The 18,616-nt window shown below is 36.2% G+C and overlaps 2 protein-coding genes across 3 annotated transcripts; both read right to left on the reverse strand.

The window, feature by feature from the left end:
* Positions 1–1,082: 1,082 nt before the first annotated feature.
* Positions 1,083–11,983, reverse strand: LOC141396844 (pickpocket protein 28-like). 2 transcript variants are annotated; one of them, XM_073972521.1, is made up of 6 exons: positions 11,859–11,983; positions 3,514–3,714; positions 3,099–3,207; positions 2,884–3,032; positions 1,503–2,287; positions 1,083–1,443 (listed from the first exon to the last, which is right to left on the reverse strand). In XM_073972521.1, exons 1-6 carry the CDS (start codon positions 11,897–11,899, stop codon positions 1,115–1,117), a joined length of 1,614 nt encoding a protein of 537 aa, XP_073828622.1. In that variant the 5' UTR covers positions 11,900–11,983; the 3' UTR covers positions 1,083–1,114. The 2 variants fall into 2 exon arrangements, with proteins under 2 accessions (XP_073828622.1, XP_073828621.1); XM_073972520.1 differs by lacking the exon at positions 3,514–3,714 and having other exon boundaries at positions 11,859–11,959.
* A 275-nt stretch (positions 11,984–12,258) lies between these two features.
* LOC141396845 (pickpocket protein 28-like) lies at positions 12,259–13,775 on the reverse strand. Its single transcript, XM_073972522.1, has 3 exons — positions 13,633–13,775; positions 12,767–13,566; positions 12,259–12,689 (listed from the first exon to the last, which is right to left on the reverse strand). The coding sequence occupies exons 1-3, from the start codon at positions 13,758–13,760 to the stop codon at positions 12,328–12,330; spliced, it is 1,290 nt and encodes a 429-aa protein (XP_073828623.1). The 5' UTR covers positions 13,761–13,775; the 3' UTR covers positions 12,259–12,327.
* Positions 13,776–18,616: the final 4,841 nt, after the last annotated feature.

An 18,616-nucleotide genomic window follows, 5' to 3' on the forward strand; every position in this document is an offset into this window, starting at 1 on the left:
TTGAACTAAGCGGGTTAATTTTTTATTTATCCATTCAATTTGGTTTTAATAAGTCAACAAACTAATTTTTGCAAAAAATCCGACATTTTTATCACAACTATTTGTAATTTTTTAGCAATTAATGCATGAAAAGTGTTCGTTTTCTCAGATTGAAAACAATTACTTGTCAAACTGTATGTGGAGATGGCGTGCAGCGCTGCCGTTCTGTGCTGCTTACGGAATCCATGCTGATGATCGGCAACTTGATAGCTATTTATAATGCTAGGGAGGACTAAGGTCTCAAGGGTCTTCGCTACAGGTGACAAAAGCGTAATCGGCCTGAACAATTCACCTTTGCTGGCATCCTTGCCTGGCTTCAGTAGGGGGACCACCCTGCCCATTTTCCATACTTCGGAAACAATAAGGGTGGCTAGCGACAGGTTGAGAACTTTAGTGAGGTACTCCACTCCCGGCTCATCCAGCTGTTTCAACATTATCATGGAAATTCCGTCAGAGCCCAACGCTTTGGATGATTCCGCGTTCCTGATGGCATTCGCAACATCATCCATTGTAAACTGTGGTGGTTCATCCTCGGCAGGAAGAGATCTAATGCGACGGACGAAGAGAACTAATGACGTCATTTGTCAGATCAGGTGACACGATGGTTATGTCTGGCGAACAGTGACACGCTCCTCTAATTCTGGTAGGAGCGTCCTTATTGACCGAGCAAAACGTAGAGCTATCAATCTGCTCAGCCAGCGCTGGTCCTTTCCGAGGGCCGAATGCCACATCTCATGATGAGCATTAAAGTCCCCCAGTACCAGACGATTATGACCTTCCAACAGCGGGCTAATGTCAGGCTTATAATCTGAGATACAGCTATTTCTCGGCGGGATGTATACGTTCAGCAACTCTATCTCGGCAGTTCGACAATGACGCCATGCTTCCTACAGGGTAAATTTGTAATGACTTATTTGCTGACAAATACATACACACATTTATTCAATAAATATTTATGGGTGCATTTAAGAATAAGATAAATGTGCTTTAATTTTTATGCACTCCTCTACATCAATCGGAGATTATGTTAATGGACATGGACATCAAATGGACATGGAGATCAAATTCTACATATTTAATGGCAAAATGGTAATTGAATTTTATCATTCACAGGAACTTCAAATCCATACGTGATGGCATATGGGACTTTGATGATCTTAGCATTCGGATCTTCAACATCCGCAGATGAAGTGAATAACTTCTTGTAATTAGACTTGAAGATGGTACGTTTCTTTTTCGCTTTCGATGACAACTTTCGTACTTTTTGCAAAGTTTTAACCATCTCCACTGAGTTTTCATATCGTCGCACAGTACGGCAAGGATGTATGACGGCATAGTAGATGCATTCGGCAATCGATAGGAAACTAAAACCCAAAAATAAACCCATTAAACCTCCAACACTTGCTGTAAAAATGAAATTAATTATTATTAACACCATATACGTTTCAGGAATAGTAACTTACACAGAAAATCAGAAAAATCTATAAATTCCGTTTGTAAATTACTGCGAAAAGTATTGGAACTGAAAAACATATGGACAATGGCAACATTTTTAACAACATATGAACGTTTCAAGCCGTTGATATTGCGATTGCTAAATATCAAACCAGTATGAGCCAATTTCGTCGAAAACGAATCCATGGGATAATCCATTTCAAAACATCCCGGTAGGCATTCTTCAAAACACGACGTACGTTTATTGTACAATCCCAGACGCACTGCCGTGGCACACTTGGCCTCATTTATACTGCATACTGTAACGTTATTGAAAATTTTCGGCATATAGAAACTAATACAGCCACAATATTTCCACGAGACTTGTGCCACACATTCCATTTCACAGTTACGTTGGGTATAATGGCTAAAGAATTTCAATTTTCCCTCATCATGAAATAGACATTTACGCAATCGCCTTGACATTCCCAAAAGTTTTTTATCCGATTCAGTTTTATCGGGACGTATTCGTATATTTGTCTCTTTACCGGGTTCTATAAATACCCCAGTTTCGTGGACATTAGGCGTTTCATTGGGACTATGTAGGGCAAATTTAAAACCAATGCTATTCGATGAGGAGCAATAATATTTATCTTCCTGCACATCAATGGCCACCGATAGTCCCAACGATTCACCAACTCCGAGAACTTTTCGCGGAAAGTAACTTTTGGGTAATTCTTTTGGATAGCCTGCCTCCGCATACCAATCGATGGGCGTTTGTGTGGGAGTGACATTCGGGTAGGATAAAGGAATGCTGAAATAAAATAGATTTTTATATGCAGAAGCTATTCTTGAAATTGAATGAAAAATTTGAGCAAATCGTCACCATAAATGCCAAAAGTCGTAACAAAATAATAATTTTACAGCAGAAGCATAAAACGTTATAAATAAAATGAAAATCTGTTATTTGGAATATTAATCTTATGAAGGCGAGTATATGGGATATTATCAATCATATACAAATGGGAGTAAGTAATTAAACCAAAACCGTGGAAACGCTTGGTTTTGGGATCCGTCATTACAATAAAATCTGCTATTTTATCCCATTGTCGGTAATACTTTTTCTTGAATAGAATCGTTATATTTTTACGTAGAAGCTTGACATTTTGTAAGAGCATGTATTTTAGTCTTATGTATTAGATTCAATCAAAAAACTATTTTTGACTTTTTTGAGATACTACTTCGGGCATTTGTGGTGACAAAATACAGTTGTCACTGAGCGAGTGCATGGTTTTTTCAATGAATTAAATTGTGTAAGTGGAGAGAGAAACTCTCTTTGCTTGCTCACTACTAAAGGCGCTGCCGATGGCCGCGATAAGCTTGCGTAATCACCAATACATATTTACTTACTGTGAAACATACATGAACTTGGGATGCAACATATTGAAGGTACAACACAATCCTTCATCCGTTACCAAGGGATAAAATAGATGACTGCAGTTAAGATATATACCTCCAAATCGACACTCAACTAGCATATCCTTGCATGGTTGGGAGATCTATTTCAATAAAATTTCGTTACAACAAATAATTCTCATTTGTCCAATATGCAAAAATTCACCCACATTAACAATAAACTGTTCCACATGATTCCAATTTGTAATTGACTTGATAGCGGTTTGATTAACTTCACGTTTACACAACAGTTGTACGATTGTAAAATCGGTCGAATTCCTGCCAAAATAACAGCAAATATGTCATTGTGTTAAATTGAAGGTAATATAGTATTCAAACAAAGATTGAAGTATTGAAAATGCAAATTAAAAAATAAAAATAAATAAGTAAGTACGAGGGTCACTAGAAAACTATCGGCCTAGGCAACACGCAGTGTAGCATTTTGGAAAGTTTGACAGTTTTTAGTCTCGTAAAATATATACATACATACATAAATAAAGATTAACTAACTTATATTATGATTTTATAATAATAATAAAATTTACATAATTTCTAATTATACGGATTTTATATATTTCATCTCACTTTGAAAATTTTGTAGCCGTATGGTTGAGGGCTTGATTTAAATTACATATCGTTACTGCTGGGAACGGTTCATCAGTGATAGCTGTGGATTGAGGATTAATGCCCACAATTACTGGCGTGTTTGCCCATTTCTGATAAACATGGACAATTAAATAGGTAGCCGCAATTATAACCGTTAAAACAGATACACCAAAAAAGGACCTGAAATGATACATTTTAATGTGATGAAATATAACACGGTGCTCTTGAAACTATTTTAAATGGAAGGTGCTTACACCTGGGAAGTTTTTGCGGATTCTGAAACTACAATGTTTATAGATGAGAAAAATCAAAAAACAAAAAAAAATCGCCGGAGCGCTTTTTAAATAAATCGCGATTTAAGTTGAAATTTTTAGGGGTTGTTTAGGTTTTCACGATTTTGCTTAGAAACCGCAAGTCCTATCAAAAAGGGACTAAAGAAAATACTGTAGCTATACAAGATTGACCTTTATGGTATTCTCGGCAGATTCATCGTTTTTGAGATATGGAAGTTCAAATTGGGACAATTCAAATTCAATTCAATTCTGTATCGCCCCCTTATAAAACAATGTCATGACTTCAAATTCCCAACTTAAACTTATATTTCTAAAAAGTGTTACAACTGAGGATAAGTTACTTAAGCCAGTCTTGTAGAGAATTTTCACAGCTTTAAGATTTTCTCAGGTCCCATATCGATAAGACTTACCGTATTCAAGCAAAATCGCGAAACCCTAACAAAAAAAACCTGAAAATGTAAACTGAGCTTCATTATCTCAAAAATGGTACAGGCTGGGAACATATAATAAGCGTCAATCCTATAGAGAATTTTCACAGCTACAACATTTTCTTCAGTCCCATTTCGATTGGACTTGCGGTTTCCAAGCAAAATCGTGAAAACCAAAAAAACACCTAAAAATGTGGATTTTGACCGCGATTTATTTAAAAATCCCTACAGCGATTTTTTATTGTTTTTGGATTTTTCTCATTTATGAACACTGCTGTTTCAGAATTTTCAAAAACTTTCCCTGTGTAAGCGGTTTTCATCAAAAGTTAGTTAAGACGCACCCTTCATGACATTGTTTTGTAAGGGGGCGATACAGTCAGTGCATTGTCCCAATTTGAACTTCTATAACTCAAAAATAGTAAAAACTACGAAAATACCATAAAGGTCGATCTTGTAGAGAATTTTCATAGTTACAACATTTTCTTTAGCCCCATTTTGATAGGACTTGCGGTTTCTAAACAAAATCGTGAAAACCTAAACAACCCTTAAAAATGTCAACTTAAATCGCGATTTATTTAAAAAGCGCTCCGGCGATTTTTTTTGTTTTTTGATTTTTCTCATCTATAAACATTGTAATTTCAGAATCCGCAAAAACTTCCGAGGTGTAAGCACCTTCATTTAAAATAATTTCAAGAGCACCGTGATAAGTTACATAGGGGTAGATTCCAAACAATAGTTTAAAATGGGAATTGTGTCCAAAATTTTTTGGAGTTATGTCCGTTGTGAGTTTTGTCATGGCACAAAGTCTTCCATTGGGGTGAATTTGAAGATGTAATGTTTTAGTTACCGAAGAAGAAATTTACTTATTTTGAATGCGTTGTGTTATGTTGAACAGCTCACTTGAATATCACCCCTTTAAATTTTTCCTTTGTCTTCACTTTTTTCAAATGTATACAGATTTTTTAAATTATGCTTCATGTATTTTTATATACGCCAAAAATTCACTCAATAGCACCCCCTAAAAGTTAGCGTATAGAAAATATTGAAGACAAAAAAATTTGGATTTTACATAAAATGTTATATTTTTGCATAGTTACAATATACATATAACCATATTTTTATACCCTAAACCACATTGTCTTAAGGGGTCTCAATATCATAATAATCTGCTAAAAAAAATCGACATTAAATGGCCAACAATTTTAATTTAGAACACTTTGAAATTTTTGACGATTTTTCAACATTAACTGAAAATTTTCAACTTTTATGACGATTTTCGGCCAAAAAATGTTTGCTTATTTTTTGCATAGTTTGCATATTTAGCATGTTTTTCATATGACCCCAATATCGAATAATTGACGCAAAACGTCTACAATCAAAAACTGCACTTAGACACAAATGTTGGACTTTTGTGTGGGAGGTAAACTAAGAAGAGGAACAATATGGACCATTTTAGAAGTTAAGCTAAATCTGGACAAAATATTAGGAGATCCAAAGTTTTGAACAAATTGGTTGCCCGTTCAAGAGATATCGTGCATACCTTTTAGTGACATTGGGGGGAAGTACCGGAAGTTGTGGACCGGTATTGTCCATCTTCGAACAGAAACAAAATATTACGACCAAATCGGTTGATCAGTTCGAGAGGTATCGTGCCACTACATATGGTGCGATAGGGGTTTTTACATCTTTCGGTCTGTTTTCTCAAGAAGTATAGACTTGCCCCTGTAAAAAACTTTTTCCGTCGTAATTGAGGTAGAGAATGAAAGTTGCTTCAACAAAAATCAAAGTAATTCGAGAGCAGGTCTTACAGTGAACTTATTCGAAATTTTGTGTGGGAGGTACCTGAAGTAGTGGACAAATATAGACCATATTCGAGCCTGATCTATATCTGGTTGATATATTAGGATGTGTAAAGTATGAACCAAATCGGTCATTCCCTTCAAGAGTTATCGTGCGAACAATTTTTGAAGATTTGTGGGGGAGGTACCTGGAGGAGTAGACCGATATGGCTTATGACAAAATTTTACACATTTTTTGAAATAGTAGCGGTTAGTTATATGTAAAATACATATAAAAAAACTGCATCAGCATCCAGAAATTGTGAAAAATAAAATTAAGCCTATGTCGGGAAGGTTGGAGCTAAAATATTCATGTTATTTGCAAAAATACAAAGAAAATATTAGAAAAAATAAACATTTTATTATTCTAATTTTATTATTTTCTGTTTTTATAGAAAAAATTGAAGAAAACATTTTTCGAGGTTTTTCCCTTTTTCATTCTCTTTTCTGATATGTGTTGATCATGTGTGCTGCAAAATATAAGTATGCGTGTCCGATGCTGTTTTATTGTAGCAACAATATCAAATAGCATCAGCATCTCTAGCAATATTTTTATGAAATTTGTTTTTACCTGTTGCCGTTGTTCATTGTTGATAAAAATATTTCGAAGAAATTTTAGCAGACAAAGCTACAAATTTTCGGTACTTTTGCTAATATGGCGTTAGCATTTTAAACCCTGATTTGGTTACAACCAACTTTTACCTTATAGTTTTTCTATTGACCAACATTTTTTATATCATTATTTTAAATCACAAGGTATTCCATTCGTGGAATTAAATTAAAATAAAGTTATATTGAATATGACAATACTTGTGGAAATAACATCGTGCGTATCCGATCTTCCAACATAGCGAATGAATGCATTTTATTCGATATGCAATTTGTGAAATTCTATTTGGTGACCACGATGTAGCATCATTTGCATATTAGGGTGAAAAAAACAGCCCATGCTTTCCACGAAGTACATTTATCCGTTTTCAATGATCACGATTAAAATATACATCAGCCTATGACGTTTCAGTGTGATCCGTGGATGTAGCATCTTACTAAATTTTTAGAAAAAAATCTATTATATCTCCGGATTTCCAATAGTTTTTAAATATCTGCTTTTCCTGTTTTTTTATTAATACGGCCAAAGGTTCCGCTCAAATTATTATTTTAAAAATCCCTCGCTGAATCGTGCTAACGTATTCTTCCTGTTTTTATACCCTTAGCCTTTAGGCTAAAGAGGGTATTTACACTTTGATACGACCAAAAATGTGCCTCATCGAAATAATGGTTTTAGACCCCAAGTATGTTTGTACGATATCCGTTTCAGACAATTTTGAGTCGATTTAGCAATGTCCGTCCGTCTACGGTAACTCTCGAACGGATCAATCGATTTGGTTCAAATTTTGGGTATCGAAATATTTTGTCCAGATTTGATTTAAGTTCGAATATGGGCCATATCGGTCCACACCTTCGGGTACCTCCCCCACAAAAGTTCAAAAATGTTCGGAAAATTTGTCCGCACGATAACTCTTGAAGGGAGTAACCGAATTAGTCCATAATTTGCACATCGTGACATTTCTACCAGACATAGATGAGGTTCCAATATGGACCCTTTTGGCCACTCTTTCGGGTACCTCCCCCACAAAATTTTGCTTAAGTGCAGTTTAAGCCCTGCTCTCGAATCGCTTTGATTTTTGTTGCAGCCATTTGTATTCACTACCCTCATTACGACGATATCATTTTTTCAGGAGCAAGCCCATATTTTCTCAGACATCAGCACAAAAACTGCAAACAACCCATGTGTCGTAGTTGGAGCGCAAGATAACTCTCGAACGGATCAACATCGAAGATAGACCATATCGGTCCACTCCTTCCGGTATCTCCCCCACAAAGGTTCAAAATTTTTCGCCAAGATTGTAGGCATGATAACTCTAGGAGGCAGTAACCGAATTGAGCCAAACTTTGCTATTGGTAATATTACTTTCAGGCATAGATCGGTCCACTCATTTGGGTACCTCCCACACAAAATTTGGAAAAAGTATAGTTTAACAACTCCTCTCTGATCTTCCCCTCATACCAATTGCGGATATTATTCGAATGTTCGGCACAACTTTCGAAAACGATATCACATTCGAAGAATTAGAAAATGTTTGTCGGTTGTTCTTTTCTTCGTCAAAAGTTTAAAAACGATATCGTTTTCGAACATTTGGCGAATGTTTTTTCTTCACAAGAAAAAATGTTACGAGAAACATCCCCCCATACCATTGCTATCGCAAACAATTCGTTTTCGAATATTTTTCGATAGTTTTGCGGATATTTTGTTCGAGAACGACACAGAGAACGCATTGAAAACGATTAACTCGTCGCTCACTTTGTGGCAGGAAAACCCTCGAATTCGAATATCGTTAATAATATTATTAGCGAATGAAAGATGATAGTTTTTACGATAGTGCCGAAAAAGCATTTTTGGCGGAGTTTCGGTGTTATGACGTGTTTAACTTTATCTGACGTCTCTTGATATTTTTGTTATGTAACCTTTTCTTCTTTGTAATGTTTGCGATACGATGTGCGATAACTGTTTATAAACATTGTTGTCTTGTATTTGTAACCTAGTCATATGTTGAGTTTATCATCACTTCTTGTTTATATTATACCTAGCATTTATATCGAAAATATTTGAAAAAAGCAAATGGGAATTTTATACGAACTACATAAAATTATTTTTTAAAACTAAAAAAATTCCGAAGTAAAAAATGTTTCTCGTAACATTTTTTCTTGTGAAGAAAAAACATTCGCCAAATGTTCGAAAACGATATCGTTTTTAAACTTTTGACGAAGAAAAGAACAACGTGCTTGTGTACACCCTACAAACATTTTCTAATTCTTCGAATGTGATATCGTTTTCGAAAGTTGTGCCGAACATTCGAATAATATCCGCAATTGGTATGAGGGGATTTTTTACTTCGGAATTTTTTTAGTTTTAAAAAATAATTTCGTATAAAATTCCCATTTGCTTTTTTCAAATATTTTCTATATAAATGCTAGGTATAATATAAACAAGAAGTGATGATAAACCCAACATATGGCTAGGTTACAAATACAAGACAATGTTTATAAACAGTTATCGCACATCGTATCGCAAACATTACAAAGAAGAAAAGGTTACATAACAAAAATATCAAGAGACGTCAGATAAAGTTAAACATATCGCAAAACCGCAAAACTATCGAAAAATATTCGAAAACGAATTGTTTGCGATAGCAATGGTATGGGGGGCTTATTAATTTGTGATGCAGCAGGTTGCACTTGCGACCACTTTTACGACGTTGTATTTTTTTTTTTGTGGGCAAGTCCATACTTCCTGAGATAATGACCCAAAAAGGTCCAGAAAATCCTATCGGCACCACCTAAACTGGCTAATGTGTAAAAAAAAACCATTTAAGAGAGAAATCGATTTAGCTCAAACTTTGTAAATTGAAAAGTAAAATTGTAATATATTTAAATTCAGAAAATTAAGTACAACATTTTTAATTATATAGTCTGTAAGGAAAATATCCATATACTAATGAAGAAAAAAAATTATTTCCTACAGATTTGTATTAGGGCCGAATATGTACTACATCGGATCACTCCTACGGGTACACCCTACCCAAAGTTTGGAAAATTTTTCCAACAGCTAAAATACCTGCAGAAGTATTGTGTTAACTTTTTTTCTTCGGGTACGTGTCTGAGGGTATATCTCCGTCGGCTCAGCTGACTGATTCTTTCTTACTTGTTTTTATTAATACTGTCATAGCATCCGCTCAAATTATTATGGTATAACGCAATTGTTCGCGTGTTACAATAACAATAAGGCTCATATACAGGTATATTGGTATAGCCCCCATATAAAGGTACCTCCCAAGTTCATGTGTCGAACCCATTTGATATGGGGTGTGCTAATTCCAAATGGCATTTGGTCAGAAGAACAAAATCCTAAAAGGGGTATTGAATTCTCAGGCCAGGTAGCGTATAAACGTAGTGAGCTGTTTTATTTCTACTCTTTTGAATCTCTCACCTCTCCGAGTGAAAATGTCCAACTACATTAAAGTCAGGCTGATATGATTCGAAATTTTGTATAGTTTTAGATTTATTTATTGTACCCTCAGCCTTTAGGCTAAAAGGATATGTACACTTTGGTACGGCCAAAAGTGTGCCTCATCGAAATAACGGTTTTAGACCCCAAGTATGTTTGGACGAAATTCCTTCGGGTACTTCCCCCACAAAAGTTCAAAATTTGTCTGTAAAATGGTGTGGACGCTAACTCTCGAAGGGAGCAATCAAATTGGTCCAAACTTTCCACATCGTATTATTCCTTCCAAATATAAATTGTGTTCGAATATGAAGTATATTGGTCCACTCCTTCGGGTACCTCCCACACAAAATTAGGTTAAAGTCAAGTTTAATAGCTCCTCTCGGATCGTTTTGAAATTTGTTTCAGTAAGTTTTCCTTCCGGCTCCATTTACGACGGTATAATTTTTTTCCTGCGCAAGTCCATACTTTCTGAGATATTGATCTTAGTGTTCCAAGAAACCCTGACGGCACCAACCAAAATGGCAAATCCGCAAGTAATTCTTGCAGGGAGTTTCTGATTGGTGCAGGCTTTGCTTATAATATTAATTTATCCAGTCATGTATCAGGTTGGAATATGGACTATATCGGTCTACTCCTTCGGGTACCTCCCACACAAAATTCGGATAAAGTGAAGTTTAATAGCTTCTCTCGGATCGTTTTGAAGTTTTTTCAGCAGGTTGTCCATGCGGCTCCCTTTACGACGGTACAATTTTTTTTCTGCGCAAGTCCATACTTCCTGATATATTGGGCAAAATGTTCCAAGAAACCCTGACGGTATCACCCAAAATGGCAAATCCGCAAGATAATTATTTCATCCAGCCATGTATCAGGTTGGAATATGGACTATAACGGTCCAGTCCTTCGGGTACCTCCCACACAAAATTCGAAAATAGTGAAGTTTAAGAGCTTCCCTCGCATCGTTTAGATTCTTTTTTCAGTAGGTTGTTCTAGCGGTACAATCTTTTTCTGGAATAAGTCAATACTACCTGAGATAATGGCCCAAGATCCAAAACTTAGTTTCATGTAATTTAATATTTCGTGAAGAAATTTGATTACTAAAAATGTTTGGTATATATCAATGATTTGGTATAGCCCCAGAATACGGTACATACAGATGTTAAATCAAATTCGGGATACAATATTAATATATTTAATATAATGGTTTTGTTTTTGGGTCAGTGTCTGAGGGTACCTGTCAGCACAGTTGAATGATACTTTCTTACTTGTTTTTCTTATATTTGTGAATTTTGCAAAATTTAAAAAAAGTGCCTCTGTACCAATATTCGGCCACATTTTACCAATTTTTTATGGGTAACTAAAGACAAAACAAAACTGAAAACAAAAAACATGAGATTACTTTACGAATAATAACTAAAACACATCTCAAAAAATCTGCCAAGATGAAAGTAAAAATAAAAAGAATCATAGAATTCCACTACTTTAGAGGGATTCTAAAACTATAACCACAAAAATTAAAACTAAAATTATGAATGAAGAGATTAAAAAAGTTTAGAACACTCTTGGCATCGGCAATTGTTAATTCATCTGTCGTAACCGAAATACAAAACGCACTACTGAAGTTCGCCATTTTAAGCCGATTGGGACTAACACTTGTTATCTTTAATCACCCACTCTAGTTTACAAAATAAAAAGAACATACCTTTCGCATGGCTTCAGATTTGGATCCACAATATATTTCATTCCATGTAAAGTAGTTTGACGGCAAAAATCCTTGGTATTTTGCCAAAAGATTTCTTTTAGATTTTGAGATTCATCAGACTTAACACCAAATCGTCCGAATTTCTTAAGATTTTCCCAAAACAACATTGCAGGAAACAAATAATAACCAAGACCGAACTTTAGGACGCTTCAAAACACTTTGAAATTGTGGTAGAAATTGTCATTTCTTATATAATAAAATCTAACAAATTAATTAAAATAGATTATATTTGTTTAAGAAAAAAAAAAGGATACTTCAACACAAATATTTAAGAAAAACATTCAATGTTTTCCTTACTTACCATGAAATATCCCCAAATATTTATTACAATGTGTATCCCTTTAGTTGTGATTTAATTTTATTAATTTACGTAAATATTTATTGTTTGTTTTGACATTCACACTTGTATTTATTTTGATTTATAGTTGCTGCCATCACTGTTCCATGACAGTCGTTTATTGAATATCTCATTGTCCAATTCGAAACTCTGTCGACCGCCAATGAATGGATTTTGGGGTGGAAACATTTGTAATTTCTTTGATTTCATCAAATGCTCAGGAATATTATTTATGGCCCTTTCAGTTGGACTTACAAAGCGAACTTGATAATCTCGTAGCAATGGTGGTGGTGGTTGATTTTTGGCATTATTCTGATTAACGCGATCATGTTTTTTGATTTTGTGATAAGGACGTAATATGGCATAATAAATAAATTCGGCAATTGATATAAAACTGAAGCCCATAAAGAGACCCATTAAACCACCAACACTGGCTGAAATCAAATGAAAAAATTAAAGGATTTGACATTTTGACTTTTACATTTACAACCATTTACAACCATCTACTCACACAAAAAATCTGTCATGCCAATAAATTCCGTTTGTTTGGTACTGCGAAAGGTATTATCGGTAAAATAGAAATGGGCCACCGCCATACTCTTCTCAGCATAATCACTTGACATTTTCTTTATTAATTTATTGGAAATCTCAAAACCCTCATGCGAAATGGGTGCCGAAAAGAAATCACTGTAAAAATTCAAATCAAAACAACTTGGCCAACATAAATGTTGACAATCCTCAAGAACGGCCCGTGACCTATTCAGATTATTTTGTGCCACCGTATTAACACATGGTGTATCGAGGATACCGCATATTCTTGTATTATTTTCAATTATTGGCATATAATAGTTGCGACAACCACAACGTTCCAACAAACGACGAGCATGGCATTCCATTTCACAATTACGGCGATTGTAATACGAAAAATACGTCAGTTGTTGTTCACCGTCGAAGAGGCATTGACGATATTTCCGATTAATTGATTTGAGATTCAGTGCAGCTTCGGTTTTATCGGGACGTATACGAATTTTCGTCTCACTACCAGCAGGCAACAATGTACCAATTTCTCTAACATGTGGCACTTCCGCGGGACTGTGTAAAGCCATTTTAATACCCACACTTGCGGTTGATGAGCAATAATAATCTTTGATGTCCACATCAAAGGTAATACTCAGCCCCAGAGTTTGTCCAGTGCCAACTGCAGTACGAGGATAAAAATTTTCTGGTAAATTAGCAGGATAGCCCTTTTCCGGATTCCAATTCACACCAACGGCATTGTCTGTGTAGGGTAGCTCACGTTTTCTGGGAACACTGTGAAATAAGTAAATAATACAATAACAACAAAATTTGATAAACAATTTCCAATTTCACTCTTACTTTCGTTTATACATATATTTAGGATCCAATTTATTAAAAACACAGCATAGTCCCTCATCAGTAACAATGGTTCGAAAAATATCCGCACAGTTGTAATCAACTCCGCCAAAATTGCAACCAATTAACATTTCTTCACAGGGTTGGGAGATCTGAAAATAATGAAGAAATAATAACTTTATGTAGATTAGATTTGAGAAGTAAAGAAGAAACACTCGGCTTTGTCGACAACGTGAACAATAAACATGAATTTTTTAAGTTTTTTAAGAGGACCCAAAGTGAACAATTATCGTGGATTTTCTTAAATTTTTTGGGAGGAACCAAAATGAAAAATACATATGGATTTTTAAAAGTTTTTTAGGAGAACCCAATGTGGTCAATAAACTTTGATTTTTTAAAGTTTTTTTAAGAGGACCCAAAGTGAGCAATAGACGTGGATTATTTAACGATTTTCGGAGGACCCACCGTGGCCAACAAACGTGGAAGATTTTTGGGAGGACCCAATGTGGGCAATAAACGTGGATTTTACGAGGACCCAATGTGTCCACTAAACGTGGATTTTTTTAAAGATTTTTAGGAGGACCCAATGTGGCTAATAAACGTGGATTTTTTGAAGATTTTTAGGAGGACCCAATGTGGCCAATAAACGTGGATTTTTTAAAGATTTTAGGAGGACCCAATGTGGCCAATAAACGTGGATTTTTTAAAAAAAATTTACGAGGACCCAATGTGGCCAATAAACGTGGATTTTTTTATAAAATTTTCCAGGAACCAATGTGTCCACTAAACGTGGATTTTTTTAAAGACTTTTAGGAGGACCCAATGTGGCCAATAAACGTGGATTTTTTAACGATTTTTAGGAGGACCCAATGTGGCCAATAAACGTGGATTTTTTAAAAAAAAATACGAGGACCCAATGTGTCCACTAAACGTGGATTTTTTTAAAGATTTTTAGGAGGACCCAATGTGGCCAATAAACGTGGATTTTTTAAAAAAATTTTACGAGGACCTAATGTGGCCAATAAACGTGGATTTTTTAAAAAAAATTTACGAGGACCCAATGTGTCCACTAAACGTGGATTTTTTTAAAGACTTTTAGGAGGACCCAATGTGTTCAATGAACATGGATTTTTTAAAGATTTTTAAGACGACCCAATGTGGCCAATAAACGTGGATTTTTTAAAAAAAATTTACGAGGACCCAATGTGGCCAATAAACGTGGATTTTTTTATAAAATTTTCCAGGAACCAATGTGTCCACTAAACGTGGATTTTTTTAAAGACTTTTAGGAGGACCCAATGTGGCCAATAAACGTGGATTTTTTAACGATTTTTAGGAGGACCCAATGTGGCCAATAAACGTGGATTTTTTAAAAAAAAATACGAGGACCCAATGTGTCCACTAAACGTGGATTTTTTTAAAGATTTTTAGGAGGACCCAATGTGGCCAATAAACGTGGATTTTTTAAAAAAATTTTACGAGGACCCAATGTGGCCAATAAACGTGGATTTTTTAAAAAAAATTACGAGGACCCAATGTGTCCACTAAACGTGGATTTTTTAAAGACTTTTAGGAGGACCCAATGTGGAAAATAAACGTGGATTTTTTAAAGATTTGTAGGAGGACCCAATGTGACCAATAAACGTGGATGTTTTTAAGAATTTTTGGAGGACCCAATGTGGCCAATAAACGTGGATTTTTAAAGATTTTTAGGAGGACCAAATATGGCCAATAAAGATTTCTAGGAGGACTCAATGGTTCCAATAAACGTGGATTTTTTTTAAAGATTTTTAGGAGGACCCAATGCGGCCAATAAAAGTGGATTTTTTAAAGATTTTTAGGGGGACACAATGTGGCCAATAAACGTGGATTTTTTTAAAGATTTTTAGGAGGACACAATGTGGCCAATAAACGCGTTTTTTAAAGATTTTTAGGAGGACCCATTGTGGACAATAAACTTGGATTTTTTAAAGATTTTTAGGAGGACCCAATGTGCCAATAAACATGGATTTTTTAAAGATTTCTAAGAGGACCCAATGTGACCAATAAACGTGGATTTTTTAAAGAATTTTTGGAGGACCCAATGTGGCCAATAAACGTGGATTTTTAAGAATTTTTGGAGGACCAAATATGGCCGTGGGGGATTGCTAGATCCTCTATCGGGACCCTCCCATTGGCGAATTGGGGACGTTCGACTCGCTAAATAAACGAGTCGGATACCAGGGAAATAAAATACCTGGGGGTGACCAAAAACTAGCCTAAGGCACTGCTGCCTGTGCCTTAGTATCACTGGAAGGCGGAGGTTGAGTGAACCGGAACGGCTATCATTGAAATACTATCGGCGCAGTGGCATCCACATAAACGGCGATTAAACGGCAGCTATTATCCCAAGCGTCTGTCCTCCATGTTAGGAGCGGCTTAGTTAGGAGCTGCTAGTCTGGAAGCTTAGATGGCAGCCCCATCCCAGAATCGAGTGCATCAGGGTAATCGCCTGGTCACTTTAAACCCCATGATTAAAGAAACCACAAGAAGATACAACAATCAAAACCACCCCTCGATGACGACCTTTGGAATGAAAACAAGGACACGATTTGGAACATGGAATATTCGCACAATGCTTGAACCCTCAAAACTTGCCCAGATAACAAAAGAGTTCTGCAGATATAAACTAACACTCCTTGGCCTCTGCGAAACAAGATGGCCGGACAATGGAGAATTTTCAGCAACCGATAATGTAACCTTTTTATACTCGGGCAAACCAGCTGGACAGCCAAGATCTAGTGGAGTTGGGCTTCTCCTTTCTAAAAATGCCAAGGAAGCACTTGCTGAGTGGAAACCCCATACGGATCGTATAATATCAGCAAGATTTCGTACGCGCGCTAGATACCTTACCGTGATACAGTGCTATGCCCCAACTGAGAACGCCGAAGATTCCGACAAGAGTGCTTTTTACAGCCAGCTCACAAATGTTTTAGATGCAACCCACAGAGGAGATATAAAGATCTTAATGGGCGATTTCAACGCCCAAGTAGGACCAGATAATAGAAATTTGGAATGTGTAATGGGCAAACACGGCATAGGAAGAATGAACGAAAATGGTACACTTTTGGCAGAAACATGCGCCAGCAACGCTCTTGTGATAGGTGGTACACTATTCCCTCACAAGAGAATTCACAAAGCCACATGGATATCTCCGGATTGTTTAACGGAAAATCAGATAGACCACATCGCCATCAGTAAAACATGGAGAGGGTCACTTCTGGATGTGTGTGTAAAAAGAGGAGCAGATGTAGGTAGCGACCACCATTTACTGATAGGAACACTCAGGTTTAAGGTAGCTGCAATTAGAACAGAAAGAACAAAAAAACGTAGACCAAGATATGATGTTGCCAAACTACAAGAGGAGACCGTGCGAAACAGATACTCAAGGAAACTCGATGCAAAATATGCCGAATTACAAGCCGTCGAAAGTTCTAACGTAAATGATTACTGGGAAAAGGCTAAGTCCACAATTTTAGAAACAGCCGCCGAATGTCTAACTGCCACGAGAGCACCCAGGAAATGCTGGATATCAGACGATACGTGGATGCTCATCGAACAGCGGAAAAACATAAAGTCTCAACTAAACGCAGCCAGAACAAGATCGATAAAACTTACCTTAAACAGACACTACAATGAGTTGGATAAGAAAGTTAAAAAAAGTGCCAGAAACGACAAAAGACATTGGGCAGAAAATATGGCTGTACAAGCGGAAACTGCAGCATCATCCAACAAAACAAAAGAAATGTACCAAACAATAAAGAAGCTCAGTAGAAAAAAGACAAAATTTTCAAAAGGTAAACCTTTAGTTGGCCCAGATGGAACATCACACACAAACAGCCAATCTCAACTCGAGGTATGGGTACATCACTATACCAACATTCTGTCCATAAACCAAACAGTTAGGAATTCAAATATCTGCAACTGTGAGCATCACGAGACAAGAGACGACATAAACACAGCACCTCCTTCCATAGACGAAATATGTCATGCCATATCATCTTTAAAAAATAGTAAATCAGCAGGCATTGACGAAATCGCACCTGAAATGTTAAAAGCAAACCCATTCACAAGTGCATTGATCTTACATCCAGGCGTCAACAAATTTTGGAGTACTGGGGAATTGCCATCCGACCTAAAGGAAGGACTGGTAATAAATGTGCCAAAAGGCAATCTTTCTCAATGCTCAAACTACAGGGGCATAACTCTTTTGAGCATGGCAAATAAAACAATTACATATATTTTAAACGACCGAATTTCATCAGCAATTGCACCCGAACTAAGAAAGCAGCAAGCTGGCTTTCGACAAAACTATTCCTGTGTGGATCACATAAATACTCTAAGAATCATCATAGAGCAATCTATAGAACTAAGATCATCATTGTATCTAACGTTCATAGACTTTCAAAAAGCATTCGACACTATATCCCACAATGCCATATGGGCGTCCCTAGTATGCAAGGGTGTTCCAACAAAAATAATCGACCTTATTAAAGCTCTCTATGATGACTCACACTGCAGAATTTTGCACGACGACTTAACTAGCCAGAGAATTAAAATATGTGCAGGAGTAAGACAAGGATGCGTATTATCGCCGCTCCTTTTTAACATTGTTTTAGATACGGTGATGGCTGCTGCGACGCGGGAGCTTGGCGGCATCATTTGGGGTTTAAACGGCAGATTGACTGATTTAGACTACGCTGATGATATTTGCCTTTTGTCGCATCAGAACTCAAACATGCAACATCAAATCAACCAAGTTCAGGAGTATGCGCAGAGAGCTGGCCTTCATATAAATGTATCCAAGACTAAATGCATGAGCATCAATGCTGGAAACGCAACACCATTAACCTTGATTTTTAGGGGGACACAATGTGGCCAATAAACGTGGATTTTTAATGATTTTTAGGAGGATCCAATGTGGCCAATAAACGTGGATTTTTTAAAG

This window comes from Musca autumnalis, unplaced genomic scaffold, assembly GCF_047663935.1.
Source record: "Musca autumnalis isolate F117 unplaced genomic scaffold, ASM4766393v1 scaffold_3, whole genome shotgun sequence".
In the NCBI taxonomy this organism is placed as follows: Eukaryota; Metazoa; Arthropoda; class Insecta; order Diptera; family Muscidae; genus Musca; species Musca autumnalis.

Excerpts from the sequence above, each read along its gene's own strand:
- LOC141396844 (XM_073972521.1), bottom strand. The coding sequence starts at position 11,899 with ATGAAATATATTGTGGATCCAAATCTGAAGCCATGCGAAAG. Across the intron at positions 3,208-3,513 it reads ACGGCTACAAAATTTTCAAA|GAATTCGACCGATTTTACAA; the intron begins GTGAGATGAAAT and ends TTATTTTGGCAG. Across the intron at positions 1,444-1,502 it reads AGATTTTTCTGATTTTCTGT|CAAGTGTTGGAGGTTTAATG; the intron begins GTAAGTTACTAT and ends TCATTTTTACAG.
- LOC141396845 (XM_073972522.1), bottom strand. The coding sequence starts at position 13,760 with ATGTTAATTGGTTGCAATTTTGGCGGAGTTGATTACAACTGTGCGGAT. Across the intron at positions 13,567-13,632 it reads AAATATATGTATAAACGAAA|TGTTCCCAGAAAACGTGAGC; the intron begins GTAAGAGTGAAA and ends CTTATTTCACAG. Across the intron at positions 12,690-12,766 it reads TGGCATGACAGATTTTTTGT|CCAGTGTTGGTGGTTTAATG; the intron begins GTGAGTAGATGG and ends ATTTGATTTCAG.